This window comes from Zootoca vivipara, chromosome 16 (assembly GCF_965207765.1).
Source record: "Zootoca vivipara chromosome 16, rZooViv2.hap1.1, whole genome shotgun sequence".
In the NCBI taxonomy this organism is placed as follows: domain Eukaryota; kingdom Metazoa; phylum Chordata; class Lepidosauria; order Squamata; family Lacertidae; genus Zootoca; species Zootoca vivipara.
Genome location: NC_142599.1, coordinates 3,383,896 through 3,400,376, shown reverse-complemented (window position 1 = coordinate 3,400,376; position 16,481 = coordinate 3,383,896). Strand labels below are relative to the sequence as shown.

General features: G+C 46.5%; 1 protein-coding gene across 29 annotated transcripts in view; it reads right to left on the bottom strand.

The window, feature by feature from the left end:
• NCOR2 (nuclear receptor corepressor 2) overlaps positions 1-16,481 on the bottom strand; it is a 361,690-nt gene that overhangs the window by 32,635 nt on the left and 312,574 nt on the right. For 27 of the 29 annotated variants that reach the window (XM_060269894.2, XM_060269902.2, XM_060269904.2 and 24 more), the window contains 5 exons: positions 16,130-16,233; positions 12,155-12,305; positions 6,059-6,208; positions 4,063-4,149; positions 2,964-3,244 (listed from right to left, as the gene is read on the bottom strand). In XM_060269894.2, coding sequence (XP_060125877.2) covers positions 2,964-3,244; positions 4,063-4,149; positions 6,059-6,208; positions 12,155-12,305; positions 16,130-16,233 — 773 coding nt within the window. The remainder of the gene's footprint in view (positions 1-2,963; positions 3,245-4,062; positions 4,150-6,058; positions 6,209-12,154; positions 12,306-16,129; positions 16,234-16,481) is intronic. The other 2 variants (XM_060269903.2, XM_088659402.1) reach the window with 1 other exon arrangement.

Genomic DNA, 16,481 nt, shown 5'->3' with positions numbered 1-16,481 from the left:
GAGGCACACGGATTCGTTTATTTTGTCAGTTAATTCCCATTTGCAGTCTGTCAAGTATGTATGAAAATTGAGGCCAGAGGGTTATAGTGGAGGAGGGATGGGAGAGGGTGGGATGCAGGGCTGCCATTTGCTCTGCTGAGAAGTCAGGCTTCCCTCTCCACCAGCTGTTGTCACCTGGCAGCAGCCATTCCATCAGGCCTTGGCAATGGAGGTAAGAGAACGGATGTAGGGTCAACTGCACTGGCAACAGTGGAAAGACCAGAAGCTTTCGGTGCCTCCTCTCTGTGAACTTTTCCACCCCAGTTGGTCATCAGAAGAAAGTGTAACTCTGAACTTGTACCAAAGTTTGTTTATTTCCTCCTCCTTCAATAAGGCATTTTCTTTTTGTGTCAGGTTGTAAGCTTGAGGGCGGGGGTTATCTTTTTTAAAAAAGCAATCTGGGAGCCCATTTTGGCTAAAGAGCATAATAAAAATTATTTAAATAAATAGCATCAGCTTCCTTTGGATGCTCTTTCCCATCTGTTTTCAAATTTTCCACTTTCTGGGAACACTTTCCCGCTCTAACTTCATTGCTATGGAACCCCTATTCACCTGTCACGTTGCAGAGGATTCTGGTACATCTTCTAGCCCAGCCTTTCTCAACCTTGGGTCCCTAGATGTTTTTGGAACTACAACTCCCATCAATTCCAGTGATGATAGGAGCAGTAGTTCAAGAACATCTGGGGATCCAAGGTTGAGAAAGGCAGTTCTATACAGTAAGTTCATTGCACCAAACCATGGCTACGCAAACCAAACCACAAGAATATGTCACACCAAACAATGGTTAAGGAAGTTCAACCCTCTATTCCCTTCTCCTAAGGTGTTTTGTTTGTTTGTTTGTTTTAAGACTGTAAGGCTTTAAAAGGCTGATTGAGGGCCAGGACTATCCCATTACTGGCTTTTGTTAGTGACTCGATGAGCCTTTCTGGCTAAAGGTATAAATACCTGCAGTGCTTTTTTCTAAAAAAATGTTTAGGGGTATCTCATTTTCCTACTCATATTGAAATACTGCCCCTCAATGAGGCCAAACCTAGATTCACAAAATGTTTAGGGGTCTGCGTACTGCTGCGTCCCCCCAGAAAAAAAGTACTGAATACCTGCAATAAACAAACTCTGCTTTGACTTGATGTTTGAAATGACAAACCATGGTTTGAGCTAACTAATTTGGTATTATCAGGATGCATGAATTAACACACTGTTATCACAGCAACTGGAACACCCTGGTTTTCCCATACATTTGGAAGCTCAAACCATGGCTTGGGGTCAAAACTATGGTGAGCACAAACCATGGTTTGGTGTGATATCTGTATTGAGCATCTGCTTATGCAGATGAAAGACCAAGCACACTGGGCCCCATGATCATGTCATATGAACTGAGAATGGACCTAAAAACACATTCAACATTTCTCCTACAGCTCCACATTGCAAGGGAAGATCAGAAGTGATGGTCAAACTGGCCATTATTACTGATCTCAGTGAGGAATCCATGACTAAGAACACTGTTTGAAATCACCACTCTACCTCACAACTGGTGGTCACTTATCACCTGAAAGATTTATACCAACCAACAGGTTTATTCACAATTAGCTACCAATAAAGGAAGTAGAAACCTTAGTATTAAGAAGAGAAGCTCTCCAAAGAGGACATATATTTCATTCTTTCTCTAGGGTGGGACATTGGCAGGGAGTGGCAAGAGGGACTGCTAGGCAAAACCATAGATCTGCTGGCCTGGGAGAAAAGGGTGCTCCTGGGTCATGAAATGAGACGCCTCTCCCAAGGGGAAACAATCAGCTCTGTATAACAACAGGTGGAACCATTTGAGGCAGGATGTTTAATTCACACGTCCCAAAAATGTGGCATGAGGTAAAGTGGTTAGTCACTCTCAAGGAATATCGACATACCCACCTCATCTCTCCATGGGAACAAAGCAGATTTGTAAACAGCCCTCACTGAGGCCCGGCATAGCTGCTATGGAAACCATCCAAATATTTTATCATCCCACACAGGGGACACAAGCCAAGAGCTGACTCATCATTAAATGAATCTGGATCTGCTTGGATATTTTGCTTGAAACTTGTGGCAGAGGCTCAACTAGGAGAACTAAAGAGCGAGACCTGGGTTCAAATCACTCTATGGCCATGCTCTCACTTTGTAGCCTTGGAACAAGTCCATGACCCAATTTTAGGTGCAGTGCTGAGATAAATCAGGGGCTTCCTATCCTGGCTTCTTTTAACTGTCACCCTCTGTTTGGAGGCAATGATGAATGGTGGCTATTTTAAAGCAGGTGTCAAGACCCCGGAGTCCACCACTGACCAGAACCCCAGTCAGAAGCTACAGTGCTACTGACTGTAGATCCCACAGCACCAGAGCCCCTAATACTGGACCCCCATGGGCACTTCCCCCTAGGCCTGAGCAAACTAGTGCCTCCCACACCACCTTGCCAGTCCAATGCTATAGGCCGAAGGTCATAAGAGTGCAGAATGAGTGCCCAACCTCGGGCCAGAGTGTTAATGTATTCATTATTTAAAGTATTTATATCCACCCAAAAGTCCTAGGATGGAAATATTCACAGTCCAAACAAAAAATTACAGCTTGACCCTAAACAAGATTCTAGTTCTCCCAGAAGAGATGGGATAGGAAAGATGGGATAATGGCAGCGGCCCAGAAGGCCTTAGTTCACCTCCAACCCTCATTGGAACAAGCTGCTCACTAGGAGTTCTCCATAGCACTGAGACAACCAGCCTGGTTTCCTGCCTTGCCTCCTGGGCTCGTTTGCAGGACCAGAACTTCAGGTAGTGGACAATTCCAATCTCTGCCTCTAGTTACAAATAGCAGGAGCTCCTAAGCAACTGAGCAGAGAAGGACACTTGTGTCTTAGCATCCTCCCTACCCCAGTGCCTCTCTGTTACCGACCGTGTGGATACCTGGGTAATAGAGCCCTCCTTCACAGGCCTCGTCATCAGAGAGATGTCAGGCGTGCGCCTCAGCTCCTCCCTGGGAATCTCATGGATTGACCTTCCTGCTTCCTTCACAGTGGCAACAAGGCCTTCATGAACTGCTTTCATTTTCAACGGGGTAAAGCTCTCATGAGGCCTGACCTTGTAGGCCTCGGATAAGTCCCTCGGAGGTGTGCTTTCCCTCTTGAGCTGCTTAGCTTCTCTTCTGAGGTAGTCCTCGGAGGCTTCCACGTAAGATCGAGGTATTCCTGGGGGAGCATACCAAAAGACAGAATCCATCAATGGGCTTCCTACAGAAAAGAAATTTCTGCAATTCTCTCCTTTATCCTCCAGATGAAGCACATCACACAATTTTCAATTCAACTAATTCAGTTAATTTGCAAAAACGACCATGCTTGAAGACCAGAGGCCAAAGCGCAGCCCTGTGGGCAACAAGCAAAATGGAACACTAAACATGCCACGAAAATTTCCAGGCCTAATTTGATAACATAGCCCAAAGACCAACATCATTACATAGTCTTTTCTAGCTCACAGAACTGACTTGAATCACTCTGCAGGTCAGATAGTGGTGAGGCTGTCATGAGAATGACTCCACCCTCAATGCCAAATTTATGCACACCCCTTTAAAGTGTCTTCACATGACTGGGACAGAGAACAAAGTCCTCTTCCCCTTACTCTCACTAGTTGACATTGTATTTATAGCCTCCTGAGCCTGAAATCCCCATATTGGCCCACTGCTTTATTATGGGAGGAAGGGGATTCAGGAAAGATGCAGGGTGAGTGCAACTCATACCAGCTGCACTCCCCCTTTGTGTCTCTTGGTTCCCTTTCCTCCCAGAACTTCCCACAAACTTCCAACAAGTCCCTTATCCTCCTGAGGAGATTATTCAGCTGTCATAGGCAGAAGGCTGGATTTGGCTGACAGGCAACCTACTGCCTGACCCAAAACAGTTGCCAGAAAAGTAAACAACTACTGAATTGGGATTAGAAAAGAGATTATTGGCATGACAGGCTGACAAGTTCTGCACCCAGGTTAGATTTCCACGCTCCCTTTGCTACACATTACCTTGCGTGATAGAGCCCCGGATGTGATGCGGTTCTTTCAAATTGAGGGGACTGTGGCGGTCGGGTGGGATGGCTCGTCCCATTAGACCTAGAGTTGCCCCACACAAAAGAAGAAGAAAATTATTAAGACATTTCAAAATGTGCACTTTTATGCTCCTCTGTTCCCTTTGGGAACTTCTTCTAGAGTTTCTATAACCAAAAAGTCAGACAGCAGAACTGGAATGAAGGGCCTTCCCCTTACACCTCATTTCTACTGTGTTTCTTTTTCATTTTAATTGGACTGTAATTTGGAAACTACCCCAGCTGTCTCCAAACTGGTGCCCTCCAGGTCCTGCTGGCAGGGGCAGATTAAAGTCATATTCCAAAGAATCTAGAAAGCACCTGGATGGCAAAGGTGGAGTTGCAGCTCGTTCCTTTATTATTTTCTCTCTGTCTCCTGCCCCCATCTGACCCACTCAAGTCATTATTAAGCACATGAAAGCACCACAAGCAAATTTTGAAGAGCTGCACACAGGCACCTTACTTCTAATTATGAAGAAATGTGGGGGTCCCCTTCACCAAGGTGCCCAGCAGCACAGAGGCCTCTTTCACAAGGTGCAAAGGAACACGTGTAAATAACTTAGCCATAGTGGGTCCAGTGGTCAAGAAGGCAGTTTCTGCATGTGCTATAGAAGGAAGTGAGGGGGAGATGGGACTTTGCTGCTTTGTGGGCTATCTTCAGGAGAGGAAAAGGCTAAGGAGCAAACCCTACACAAATCTGGAGTGGAGTCCCTAAGATGGTTGGATGGCGCCTTGTACACCTCCTTCCGGCAACTCCTGCAGCCAAGCTGGCGCCAAACCTCTTGCTCTGCTTTCCTTTGGACCACATCAACAAGGCTTGTCGTCTGGGCAGCCCAGAACCTCCAGACATACTGCCCAGGCCTGTGCACTGAGGAGGTTACTTCAGTGCTGCTAACACAGCAGTTTGACTTTACCCCTGGAGGTACACTCCATTGTCTCTTGAGACAACTAGAAGGGCAGGGCAGCTGGTGTCCTTCCGCCAGTGGCCTAACTAGGACTGGGAAAGACACATTGCACATTATTAACATGCATTTCCTTGCATGCATTCAAGGTTTTGATGTATTATATCACTGCAATTATTTTATTTGTTTTTTATAACTGTATTTTCTATTTCTGTATTATGCCATGGAACCTAATGGTGAAGGGTGGGCAAGAAAGCTTACACTGTACTAATAAATAAATAAATGAATAAATAAATATATTGGGACTGCACTGGAAGTAAATGGCTTCTGCACTGCTGGCTGTGCCTATGAAGAGGATCCCTCAAGTACTTCAATAAGAAATATAAAACACTTCTAAATTCCAGCTTACAAAATAAGAGTTAAAAATTGATTGAGATTCTTAAGTCTTTTCGCAGGCTGAAATAAGGAAACAGGTAACCCAGGATCAACAGGGGTGTTATATTCAGGTCTTATGGATAACAGATTTCTCTTAAGGGTCAATAAAGCATTCCCAGCTTCCAAGCCTTCCCCTTTCGTTCTGAATGGTTGATTTTAGATGAAAGGAAACAAGAGGAATGAAAGAATCCCTAGAGAGAGAAAGCAGCACCAGATTAAAGGACACAGATGCATAACACTGAATGTTTGGATGGAGTGGTCTGTATGCCGCCATCAGAGAAGGCATCAGCCACCTTTATTGGAAACCTGATGCATTGGAGAGAGTACATATGAATGGAGAAAGGTGCCTTAAATGGAGACCAGCCACCAGTCCATCTAACCCATATTGTCTACTGTGACTGTCAACAGCACTCCAGGGGCTCAGAGAGCGTTTCCCCAGTGATCATTTTAATTGGAGATGTAAGGGACTGAACTTGGGACCTTCCCCAAGCAACCTTTGGGCCCTGTCAATACGCCCCTTCCAAAAGACGGCAAGAGCAACTGATGACAAGCAAGACAAATCTGACATGACTGTATGCAACGTTGGTTGTGAAAGCCCACCTTCGATGCTAGCGGATGGAAGCTCACGCCCAGATAAACCCCGGGATCCTCTCCCTTCCATCATGTCATAGGTCCGTTTGATGCCCATGGCCTCGTGTGGGGCTCCAGAATTTCTGCTGTTCTCTTTGGGACACTGTGCAACAGCACCACCTGAAGGGGGAGTGGTAAAACAAAGCAAAATAAGAGATGCATGAACGTCCAGATGAAATATTGCAAGACTGTGGCTCATGCTTAAGGCAGGACCTTGGCCGAGGGAAGTCTCCGAGGCCTCAGTCCAACATAACTCAGCAGCTTTTGTAAACATTACAATTTGGAGTCAATTCCCGGGAACCAAGTCATGTTTTCCCTCCCAACTTGCAATTCCAAATTTGGTGGCCGTGTGCTTAGACTCACCCCCAAACTTCCCTACTGCCTGTCTCTAGCCAGCAGAACACTGCAAGTCAAATCCAGGCCTGGCAGAATTTGCCTTCACCTCTGCTTTCATCTCTAGAATGAACCCTTTGTGTATATAGTGGCCCTCCCTTATTTTCTTTATGTACTCCTTTAAGATCCCCCCCCCCCAGCCCAGGCACCCTGCTCACTCCATATCAACCTGAATGCAAAGGGGAAATCTGCATTTCTCCTCCTCCACCCCCAAATTTGAACCAACAGATGGGCGACAACGCTCCAAGCTTAAAAAGCTGAAGGACGAAATTTGAGGAGGAAAAATAGCAGAACAAAGGAGAGAAAAAAACTACAAAGAGAGAGGCCAGTGCTGGGAACACGCTGTGCAGCCAGAGACCAGAATGATAGCAAGACATCTGCTGCGCCTCCTATCCAAACCTCACGCAAGCGAATCTTATCTCTGTACAAGTTCCGAACTCTTTGCTTCCCTTCCGTGAGACCAATTCAGACAACCATTCTTATTTATAGAAGTTCAGATTTGCTGCACAAGTGGTGCTACAGTCTTCATCGATCTTACAAGAGACGATTGGCAGAGACCCAGCAGTGGTAACCCCAAGCAAACCTTCAAAACTACTCTAAAAACACCTCCCAAGTTGAAAAAGCTGTATAGATCTTTTCTGCAATAGCTACTGAAAGGGGCCATGTGTTCGCATGTGTGTGTGCATAGCAAGAGTGCACACCATGACATCATAGGAACATTGAAATGAAGGAAAGTGCCACTGAGTCAGGCCACTGGTCCATCAGAGTCTACTCTGAGTTGGGCTGGTACTGAATACCACCCTTTGCTTCCCTTCTCACCCAGCAACCAAACAAGATATGGGTGTGTGGAAGTAAGCTATTTGGGGTCATAAAAATGAAATTTCTGCCCAAGTTGCCAATTCACCCTGCTTTTAACAGGCTGAAGTCATGCAATCAGAGTTTAAAAGGAGCTGAGTTTTGAAAATCGCGGGGTGTGTATGTGCATTCCTGCATCCTGTCATCAACAAACATCTGTGCTCCTCTTTTCTCCCTCTGCTCCTGAGCGTGTTTATGGGAAAGGGGGGCAAAAAGAGAAAGAAAAGGATTTTGTAAACATTTCCATTCCCCACAGAAGAGCTATTAGCAATAAGAATAACCAATCTTCTGCAATTCAGCTTACATACGCTGTAAGCTTTTGCCTCATTAGAGCTCTTTTCTTGGCAAGTATCACTGTGGCATCAATGTGTTGACAGTGCTCCCCCCTTCCTGTCCACCAGAACTCAATCACAGATTTATTTATTTTTAAGCTTCTCCCTTTCTCGATTTGACACTTCCGTCCTTACAGACTTTGCTAAAATTCCAAAGAGGACTTTCAGATTTCAATGTATTTCTTTTTTAAAATCCAATTGAGATTTTCTTCCTCTGAAGAGCCAGTGTCCGTGTGGCCCAACAGGCTGGTGTTACTCACCCTTGTTTCAGCAAAAACCACCCACCAGGAAAGATGCCTAAACTGACTCTGCCAAGCGATTTTGGGGTAACTCTTGGCCAAGTATTTTGTTCAACACTTGCTATCTGGTTGGGGGAAAGTTAAAAGGCAGGAAAGTAAGAGGAAGAGAAGCTGTCTTATACATCCACTGCCAAGAATTTCCCTGAAAAGAGGGATTGGTGAATCTGAGGGTGAGGCATACTTTAAACGCTTATCCACACTTACTTTGCCCTGCTCTTTCCAGGCTCCGTGTCTGAGTCGTGGTGGGTTGGGTTTCGGCTGTTTGCCTGAGCTTTCTCCACGAAATCCCACTCAAAGTTGAATCAGAGCAAACGTCAATTTGGGTTCTCTGTGGATAACTGTTTGCTCTGATTCAGCTTTAAAGAGTTGGTTTTTGCAGGGAAAGCTCTGGAGCAAAAGAAGAAACAGAAAAAAGTGCTCAGACACAGAGCTTTAAATCACAGACTGTTCCTGGAAAGAGCAGCTGCTATTATTCATTTTATTATTTATTTATCCTGTATCCTGCCCTTCTGCCCCAAAGGAACCCAGAATAACAAGCACATATATAATTGTCAATTTTTTTTAAAAAAAGTTTTTAAACATAAAAACAGTGACCTCAGGTTTGCCAGGGCCAGAAACGAGGTAGACAGATGCACCTTGCCAGGGCTGCCCCTGAAAAGGCCCTGACAAGAGTCAGTGCCAACCGAGTAGCCTCTGGTGGCACCACCACCAAGGCTTTGCCTGCCTTCCAACAATTGCCCGCCAGCTTGTGATCACAGATGAGTGGGACACAGAGCAGACAGCACTTTCTTCTTTCTTTTTAGACCAATGACTGGAAAATCAATCCAGGGCTTAGTACAGGGTTGGGGAATCTCAGACCGTAGGGCCAAATGTGGCCCCCAAGCCTCTCTTATTGGGGCTCTCCCAAGGCCATGCCCCCTCACTGGCTCTGCCTCACACACCTGAGTGTTTGTGCCTGGTTGGAATGTATCAGTGACCTCTAAAAATGATTCCTGCTTGCCTGGCTAGAGGACATGGAGTGGTTTGCGAGAGAGCGTAGAAACCACCAGACCACTGTACAAAGGTTAACATTTTGGTTAACATGTCAGGTCGGGGACAGAGGGTGGCGCTAGGGAGGGGGTTGTCACCGCGGCACTCCTTGGTGTATGGAGTCCCGCAAGGTGCAATCCTTTCCCCGATGCTTTTCAATATCTTCATGCGCTCCTCCGCCCAGATTGTCCGGAGTTTGGGGCTGGGTTGTCATCAATATGCTGATGACACCCAGATTTATCTGTTGATGGATGGCCGTCCTGCCTCGGCCCCGACACATTGACCAAGTGCTTGGAAGCTGTGGCTGGATGGCTACGTGGGAGTCGGCTGAAGCTACATCCTTCGAAGACAGAGGTCCTCTGGTTGGGTTGGGATGACATGGGGTGGGAGGGCCAACTTCCATCTTTCGCTGGGGCTCAATTAGTGTCAGCCCCTTCTGTCAAGAGCTTGGGTGTAACCTTGGATGCCTCCCTTTCCATGGAAGCGCAGGTTGCAACCACATCCAAGGTGGCATTTTTCCATCTCTGCCACATTAAGCAGTTGGTCCCCTACCTTTCTCAGCCTGACCTGGCCACAGCGATGGTCACCTCTAGGCTTGATTATTGTAACTCGCTCTTCGCGGGGCTGCCCTTGAAACTGACCCAGAAACTCCAGCGGGTGCAGAATGCCGCGGCAAGACTCCTTACGGGGTCCTCGCTGTGGGATCACATTCATCCAGTGCTTTACCAGCTGCACTGGCTCCCGGTGGAGTACAGCTCCCGGTGCTGGTTTTGACCTTTAAAGCCTTATGTGGCTTAGGACCCTCGTACCTGCGGGACCGCCTCTCCCGGTATGCCCCGCAGAGGACATTAAGGTCCACAAATAATAACATACTGGAGATCCCGAGTCACAAGGTGGTTAGACTGGCCTTGACCAGGACCAGGGCCTTCTTAGTACTAGCCCCGACCTGGTGGAACGCTCTCTCTCAGGAGACTAGGGCCCAGCGGGAGTTGTCATCTTTTCGTAGGGCCTGCAAGGCAGAGCTGTTCCGCTTGGCCTTTGGAATGACTCAGTCTGACCCCGGTGTTACCCTCCCCTAAGGTTTTATCCTATAGGTATTTAAATGAGGTTCCACTTGTAGATTCCCATTTTAAAATTGAATTTTAACATTGTATTTAATCTGTATTTTAATTGAATTGTTTCTTTTATGCTTGTTTTGATATTTTTGTTGTTAGCCGCCCTGAGCCCGGTCTTGACTGGGAAGGGCGTGGTATAAATAAAATTATTATTATTATTATTATTATTATTATTATTATTATTATTATTATTATTAACATCTGCCCGCTTTTCCCTCTGGCTCTGCCCACCAGTGGTATGTAGCTCTCAGAAGGCTGCCCCAAAGAGAATGTGGCTTGTGGGATCAGAAAGGGTCACCACCCCTGGATTAGTAGTTTTAAGTACACACACAAACAATGGTGCCACCTTGCAGGAAATGCCGCACAGACTTTGCTAGGAATCCCAAAGTACAGCTGGGGTGACAGTGGCCAGATCAACACTCCCACCCCTGCACCAACCCACGTGCATGAAGTCCACAGCAGAAAAGCTAAGCTTTAGGCCCCTTGACAATCTTCTTCTCCAGGTGAGGATACGAGCCCAGAGCAAAGGCCTAAAAGCAGATCCTTCGCCTTTGGCAGCCAACATAGCAGTGCTCTTCACATGGCCTGACTTTAGCTCCGTAGCAAGGACAAAAGGAGGCAGATGGAAAAAATGTTACTGGGAAAGGAAGCCATCCATTCGGAGTAATGTGTAACCTATAATAATAATAATTTATTATTTATACCCTGCCCATCTGGCTGGGTTTCCCCAGCCACTATAGGCATGGTGCAGCTGCTGATTTGTGAGCGAGATGCAGAAGGGCATATGGGGCAAGAAGGGCATATGGGGCAACACAGATTAGGACCTGGCTCTTACCTCTCAACTCTGCGCAGCACAAAAAGTGATGCAGTCCGTTAAAATAGATATTCATGAAATCACAGTTGCATCTTGCCATGCTGCCAGGGCAGGCAAGGCATTTGACACCACACACCATTGCCAATATGCATATTCTGCAGCCCTAGCACTCACACTGTTGGGCCCAAAATATGGCCTGCAAGTCTTATCCCATTCATCGAGTATTCTGCCAACTGGGGCAAATCAAGAAGCAGCCCACCATCTCAGCCTAACCTGCCAGATATTGGTTCACTGCCCTGGCTTCACTCTGGCCAGAACTATACTTGCCTCTGGCTCTTGCAAATGACTTCCAATAGGCATGACCTTACAAGGCCTGTCAGCAGGTTTATATGGAAGCAGGCAGTCCTGCTATGCCTGGTTACCACAGGACCGTTCTCTCTACCTTTTGCAGTTTAATGGAAGTATGAGAAACAAGTGGGCAGGAGACGTTCCCATGGCCCACCTGCAGCCTGCTAGGTGAGGTTTGATTAATTCCCTCTGCTGCTTCTGACCTGCTGGGCTCCTTTGTGGTCTGCTTCAAAATACAGTCAAAGAGGAAAGAGGCAGGAAATGCCCATGCTCAAATGACCGCTAAGCTTTCTGAAAACAAAGCCATGTAGGCACACTAGGCCTCAAAGGTTTCTTTCCCGTGCTTGGAAGGTGCTTCTCTGTGATGGGTATGTCAATAGGTTCTCCAAAAAAACCACATTCAGACATAACACTAAACCACAGCAAGAGCCTTATGAGCAGATTGGAAACAATCTTGCCCTGGTTTAAATGAAATACAGTTTGTTGATATGTCTGAACTGGGAAATGTGGTTAGTCTCTAAACCATGGTGTATTGAAATAAGTTGGGACTGGAAACCATGGTTTGATCTTGGCTTGTTTGAATAAACAATACTTTAAAATAGCCACAGTTTGTCTTTGCCAGATATACCGACAAACCAACGTTATAGTTTTAACTGGAAGCAAAAACTCCCAATCACCTCTTATAGCACTAGTTGAGGGAGAAGGGAGGGTTTGAGCAAGAAACTCAAGCACACTTTAGTGTTATGTCTGAGCTGGGCTGATATTACTTCTAACCCCCTTGCCACTCCTATATAACATATCCTGCCTCATTTTCATGGCTCCCTCATTCAAAGCCTTCTCTCACAAGTGGTGCCGGAGAGCATTGGGGAATTTTGACTCACCATCGTAGGTCAGGACATGTCCCTTCTTCCCCTCGTAAATGACGTGTCCTTTGGGCAAGGCGTCCTCTCTCACTTTCTCCGCTCTGCTGGGGCTGTCTTCTCCGATTATCCTGGTAATGGTTCCTTTGTACAGCACTTCGGCTGGGGTACCCTTGGAAAGAGACCAAGATCCATATTTAACAGTGTCATAAATAATTAAGGCAGAAGCAGAGTGGGAATATGTGTGTGTATACGTGTGTGTGTACGCACGCACACGCACACACACACACACACACAGGTGAACACACTGTTCTAACAGACAAGCTGGACAAAGGGGAGAAAGACAAGCAAACTCCATCCTGCAATGTCACTTGCTGTCACAACCAATAGAAATGTACAGCTTAATTATTGATGGGCACAATAACTGTGGCCTGAGTTTTGTGCAGGACCGGGGGGGGGGGGGAGGTTAAGTGTTTCATCTTAGGTTGCTGGGAAGAGATGAGGTGAGAGGAAGATGGAAATGACAGGCACCACAATTCAAGAAGGTGGTGCAAGCATGATACCTGGCATGACAGACTTTTTGTATGTGAAGCTGAAATGGATGCAAACACCCCCACACCTCGCCTCTTTCCAGCCCTATCAGTTTTCCCTGGCAGAATTTTGTGCACCTCTTCAAATACAAACTTTCCAGGTTTCTTTGAATTCGTTCTTCTCCCTGCACTGACGCTGAACCTCTGTATTGTAGAAAGGGACCAGTGAGGATTTATGCCTTTGTGCATTTCAAAAATCAGCTTCCATTAGTCATAGTTGGGACACACAATTGAATGTGTGGAAGCAAATGCCTCTTAAAAGAGGAATCTGCTGTGTGCTAAGACAGGTGATTGGCCTATCTCCTCCAGTCATTCTCAACCTGGTGCCATCCAGATACTTTGGACTACAAATCTCATCAGCTGCAGCCACCTTCCCAGTCTGGGTGCCTGAGAGCCTTTTGTCTGAGTTGCTGAGAGTAAAATCTGGGCCATGGGGCATGCAAAGAATGTGCTCTACCACTGAGTTCTGGTCCTACACAACCTTGTAAAAACAGGGTTGAATCTTATGGCTCAAAGTTTTCTAAAGCTACTTGTGGTTGTTGCAGAAGGAAGGACATTCTACAAAGACACCCCTTGCTTCCCTTTTCACAATCCCAGACACAGATTTGAGATCACACCTTGCCCTCTTCAGGCATCAAATCTAGATAAGTGAAGAGTACCAGAATGCAATCTTATGTATAAGTGGCATTTGCTTGGGGGGGAGGGCATCAGCTAGGCCGTGTATTTTAATCCTACCCCTCCTTGATACAGGAAGACAGATATCAGCTTCACATCCTGCCTGTGAACCTTTCAAGGGCAGCAGTTTGGTTGCTGTTGGTGAGCGGATTGGTGAGCTACAGGGATGACTGCTTGGAGAACATGTTTGTCTTTAAAGGAATGGAGATGGGAAAGAGATGAACAATGCCCAGGACTCAAGACACAGAACCAGAAAGGACAACTGAAGAGCAATCAAGAATATCATGATCCAGCTCTTAACAGAAGCACAATGGGGGCTTCATTTCACCCAACAAAATACACATGTGCAAGCAAAATAATCACAGAAAATGTTCAGTGAAGGAATTCTGTTGCATTAAGTGCTGTAGAAAAGATTAGCAACCACCTTCAACTCCAACTTGGGACACACAATAATTTGCTACTCCCCCCCCCCCTTTTCAGCAGCTGAAGCAGCAGGGAGAAAGATAATTGGGGGGGGGGCTGCCAAGAGAGGGAGAGAATTACAGAAAGAGACAGAGAGCGGACTGGCAGGCATCCCAAGCTGAGCAGAACTGTTGAAGACTGCCTCAAGGCAGGGAGCCAGCTGAGTGTGTTTAGCCCAAACCAGCATTGTGAATGTCAGCACCTTGCAAGTGACGTCTAAGCATCCATCAAAGGATCAGTTCTGAGCCCCAGATTCCCCCCCCCCCAGTCCTGCAAAGGCAGAGTTGTTCTACATGGGACAGAAATCCTCCATCCTTGGTCAGTCCATTGAGTTTGGGGAAGTAAGATATGATCAATAGGATTTAAACCTGAATGCAAATCTTAATGGCTGGGGTGTGACATTGGCAATTTAAGAACCGGTAGGTGTGAATGATTAAGGGGCTAAAGCACTTCAACTGCCATAGTTTTGAGCTGACGTGCAGTTTTCAGTATTTTTTAAAACCAGAACTAGATTAAAAGGAAGCCAACCTCAACCATCATTATTAGTCTATGCCGTCTTCCCCAACCGCCCTCCGCTTGTTTTGGGCAGCAGCTTCCACCCATGCTAGCAAGCACATCAGAAGAGCCGAGGGGCACCTGGTTTGAGGAGGCGGAGCGAGTGCAGTTCTGGATCTCCCAGGGACAGGTCCTCTAGCGGTCTTATTTATCCTTCCCAGATAAGGAGCTCAAAGTGAGGGCAGAGCAATCCGGAGTGTTTATAAAGCAGCTTTATAGATCTGAACACCAGCCAGCGAAAAATCTCTAAGGGAAACGGATTCTCTGCTCGGTTTCCAGATAAAGAAATAACTCAGCAGCCCAAAGTGATCACCCACTTGGCAGGGATTCTGCTGCTGGAGATGACGGATGGGAGTCGGAACTCTATGGTGTGTGTGTGTGTGTGTGTGTGTGTGTCTGAGGGACAACGCCTGGAAGAAGACCCAATCCATTTGGCAGCCCACTCTGTTTCCCTTGCCTACTAAATGATACACTGATTTGGGGAGAGGGGTTTTAGAAGCCGCCAAGCCTTACCCACATTAGCGGCAGACCGAAGCCAGAGAGCGTAAAAGAATGGCTCATTGCCCACCTCATTCTTTTTGCATTTCCTCACAGAGCCTAGTCTACTTCTCATGCTAACAAGGCAGGGGTGGACCCGGGAAGAGGTGGGGGCCTGTTACACACATTGTTCTCTTTCTGTGCCAATTCAGAATGTCAGTATTTCAATAAATCAGAGAGGGAGGGCAGAGCCTGGTACAAGTAACTGGTTATCATTTGTGCTGCTCAATTTGTACCTCTCCAGAACATAAATAAAACTTTATAAGCAATAATAAAAAGAAGACCCAGGTCCACTTCAGTAAGTCACTGTGAGGTTTATAATTGCAACATGGGAAAAAATATATTTACACATGCACTTCCAAGGAATAGCAATTCCTAGAATACTGTACCAATGTTGCTAGTAAAAATTATGTAATAAAAACTGTAATAAATTATTTTATTGAGTTGTAATCTGCCTTGGGTATTTCGCATGGAGAAAGGTGGGAGAGATTTATTTATTTTAGTCATTTACATGCCACCCAACAAAAGAAGTTCACGGGGCAGTTTATAACAAGACTGTAGTTTGAGCCAGTCCTACTTAGGACACAACCTGCTAGCATTCCTTTTCATGAAGACGCTCAAAATAATGGAACTTCATCCTATGCCTAATCCAAGCATCTGGTTTTAGCCGCAAATGGATGCATTTACCATCTGAAGGCACGAGAGAAGCAGTGTTTCCACCCAAGAAAGTATTGCTCCTAAGCTTATGAGGCAAGAGTGCACAAAGTTAAATGTTAGAACGATTGTGAGATGCTCCTCTTGACACACCCACCTCCCTGTCCTGTGCCCTTCAGCAAGGCTGATGCCTTGGTGGTAAAGCACTTTGTTCTATCAGGTTTTTCTAACCTTTTCACATTGGGTTGGACTAGATGACCCTCGGGGTCACTTCCAACTCTAGAATTTTACGGTTTTACATCAGTCAGCGAACTCCCATGTGTTGTTCAGTCCTCACCTAGGCCCCTTGGGCTCCACAGCCTCTCTGCACAAATTGAGAAATGCACTCAAGTACACACCCAGGCCTCCCTGGTGCCCACACATGGCAGGGGAATGTGGCCAACCCATTTCTCAGGGAAGCTTGCCTACTGAGGAAGTTCCAACCCAATTTTCACTGAATCCTGGAAGCAGAGAAGAGACCTACGTGTGTGATGGATCCTCGATACGTGATGGGAGAGTCCGATGGTGGCCGTGGGCTTGGGGTGCCTTTCGTGATGCTGCCTCCCGACAACGAGCCCAGGGACGTCCCTGCAGGATACAACAACGTCAAAAATGCTGCGAGCCTGGAGGAAGGCCAGGCACTGCAAAGGAAGGCACTGATAGGGGGGTGCTTTTAAACGGAGGGGGGGGGCTTTCTCCAGTTCCAAGGACCGCATCAGCACCTGGTCAACCTCCCGAGGGCCACATGCCAGCAGTGGGTGTGGCCAAAAGTAAAAAGGGGCATGGAAATGAGCATAAATTTCTGGTTTCTACACACCCTTCTCTGCTCTCCCGTT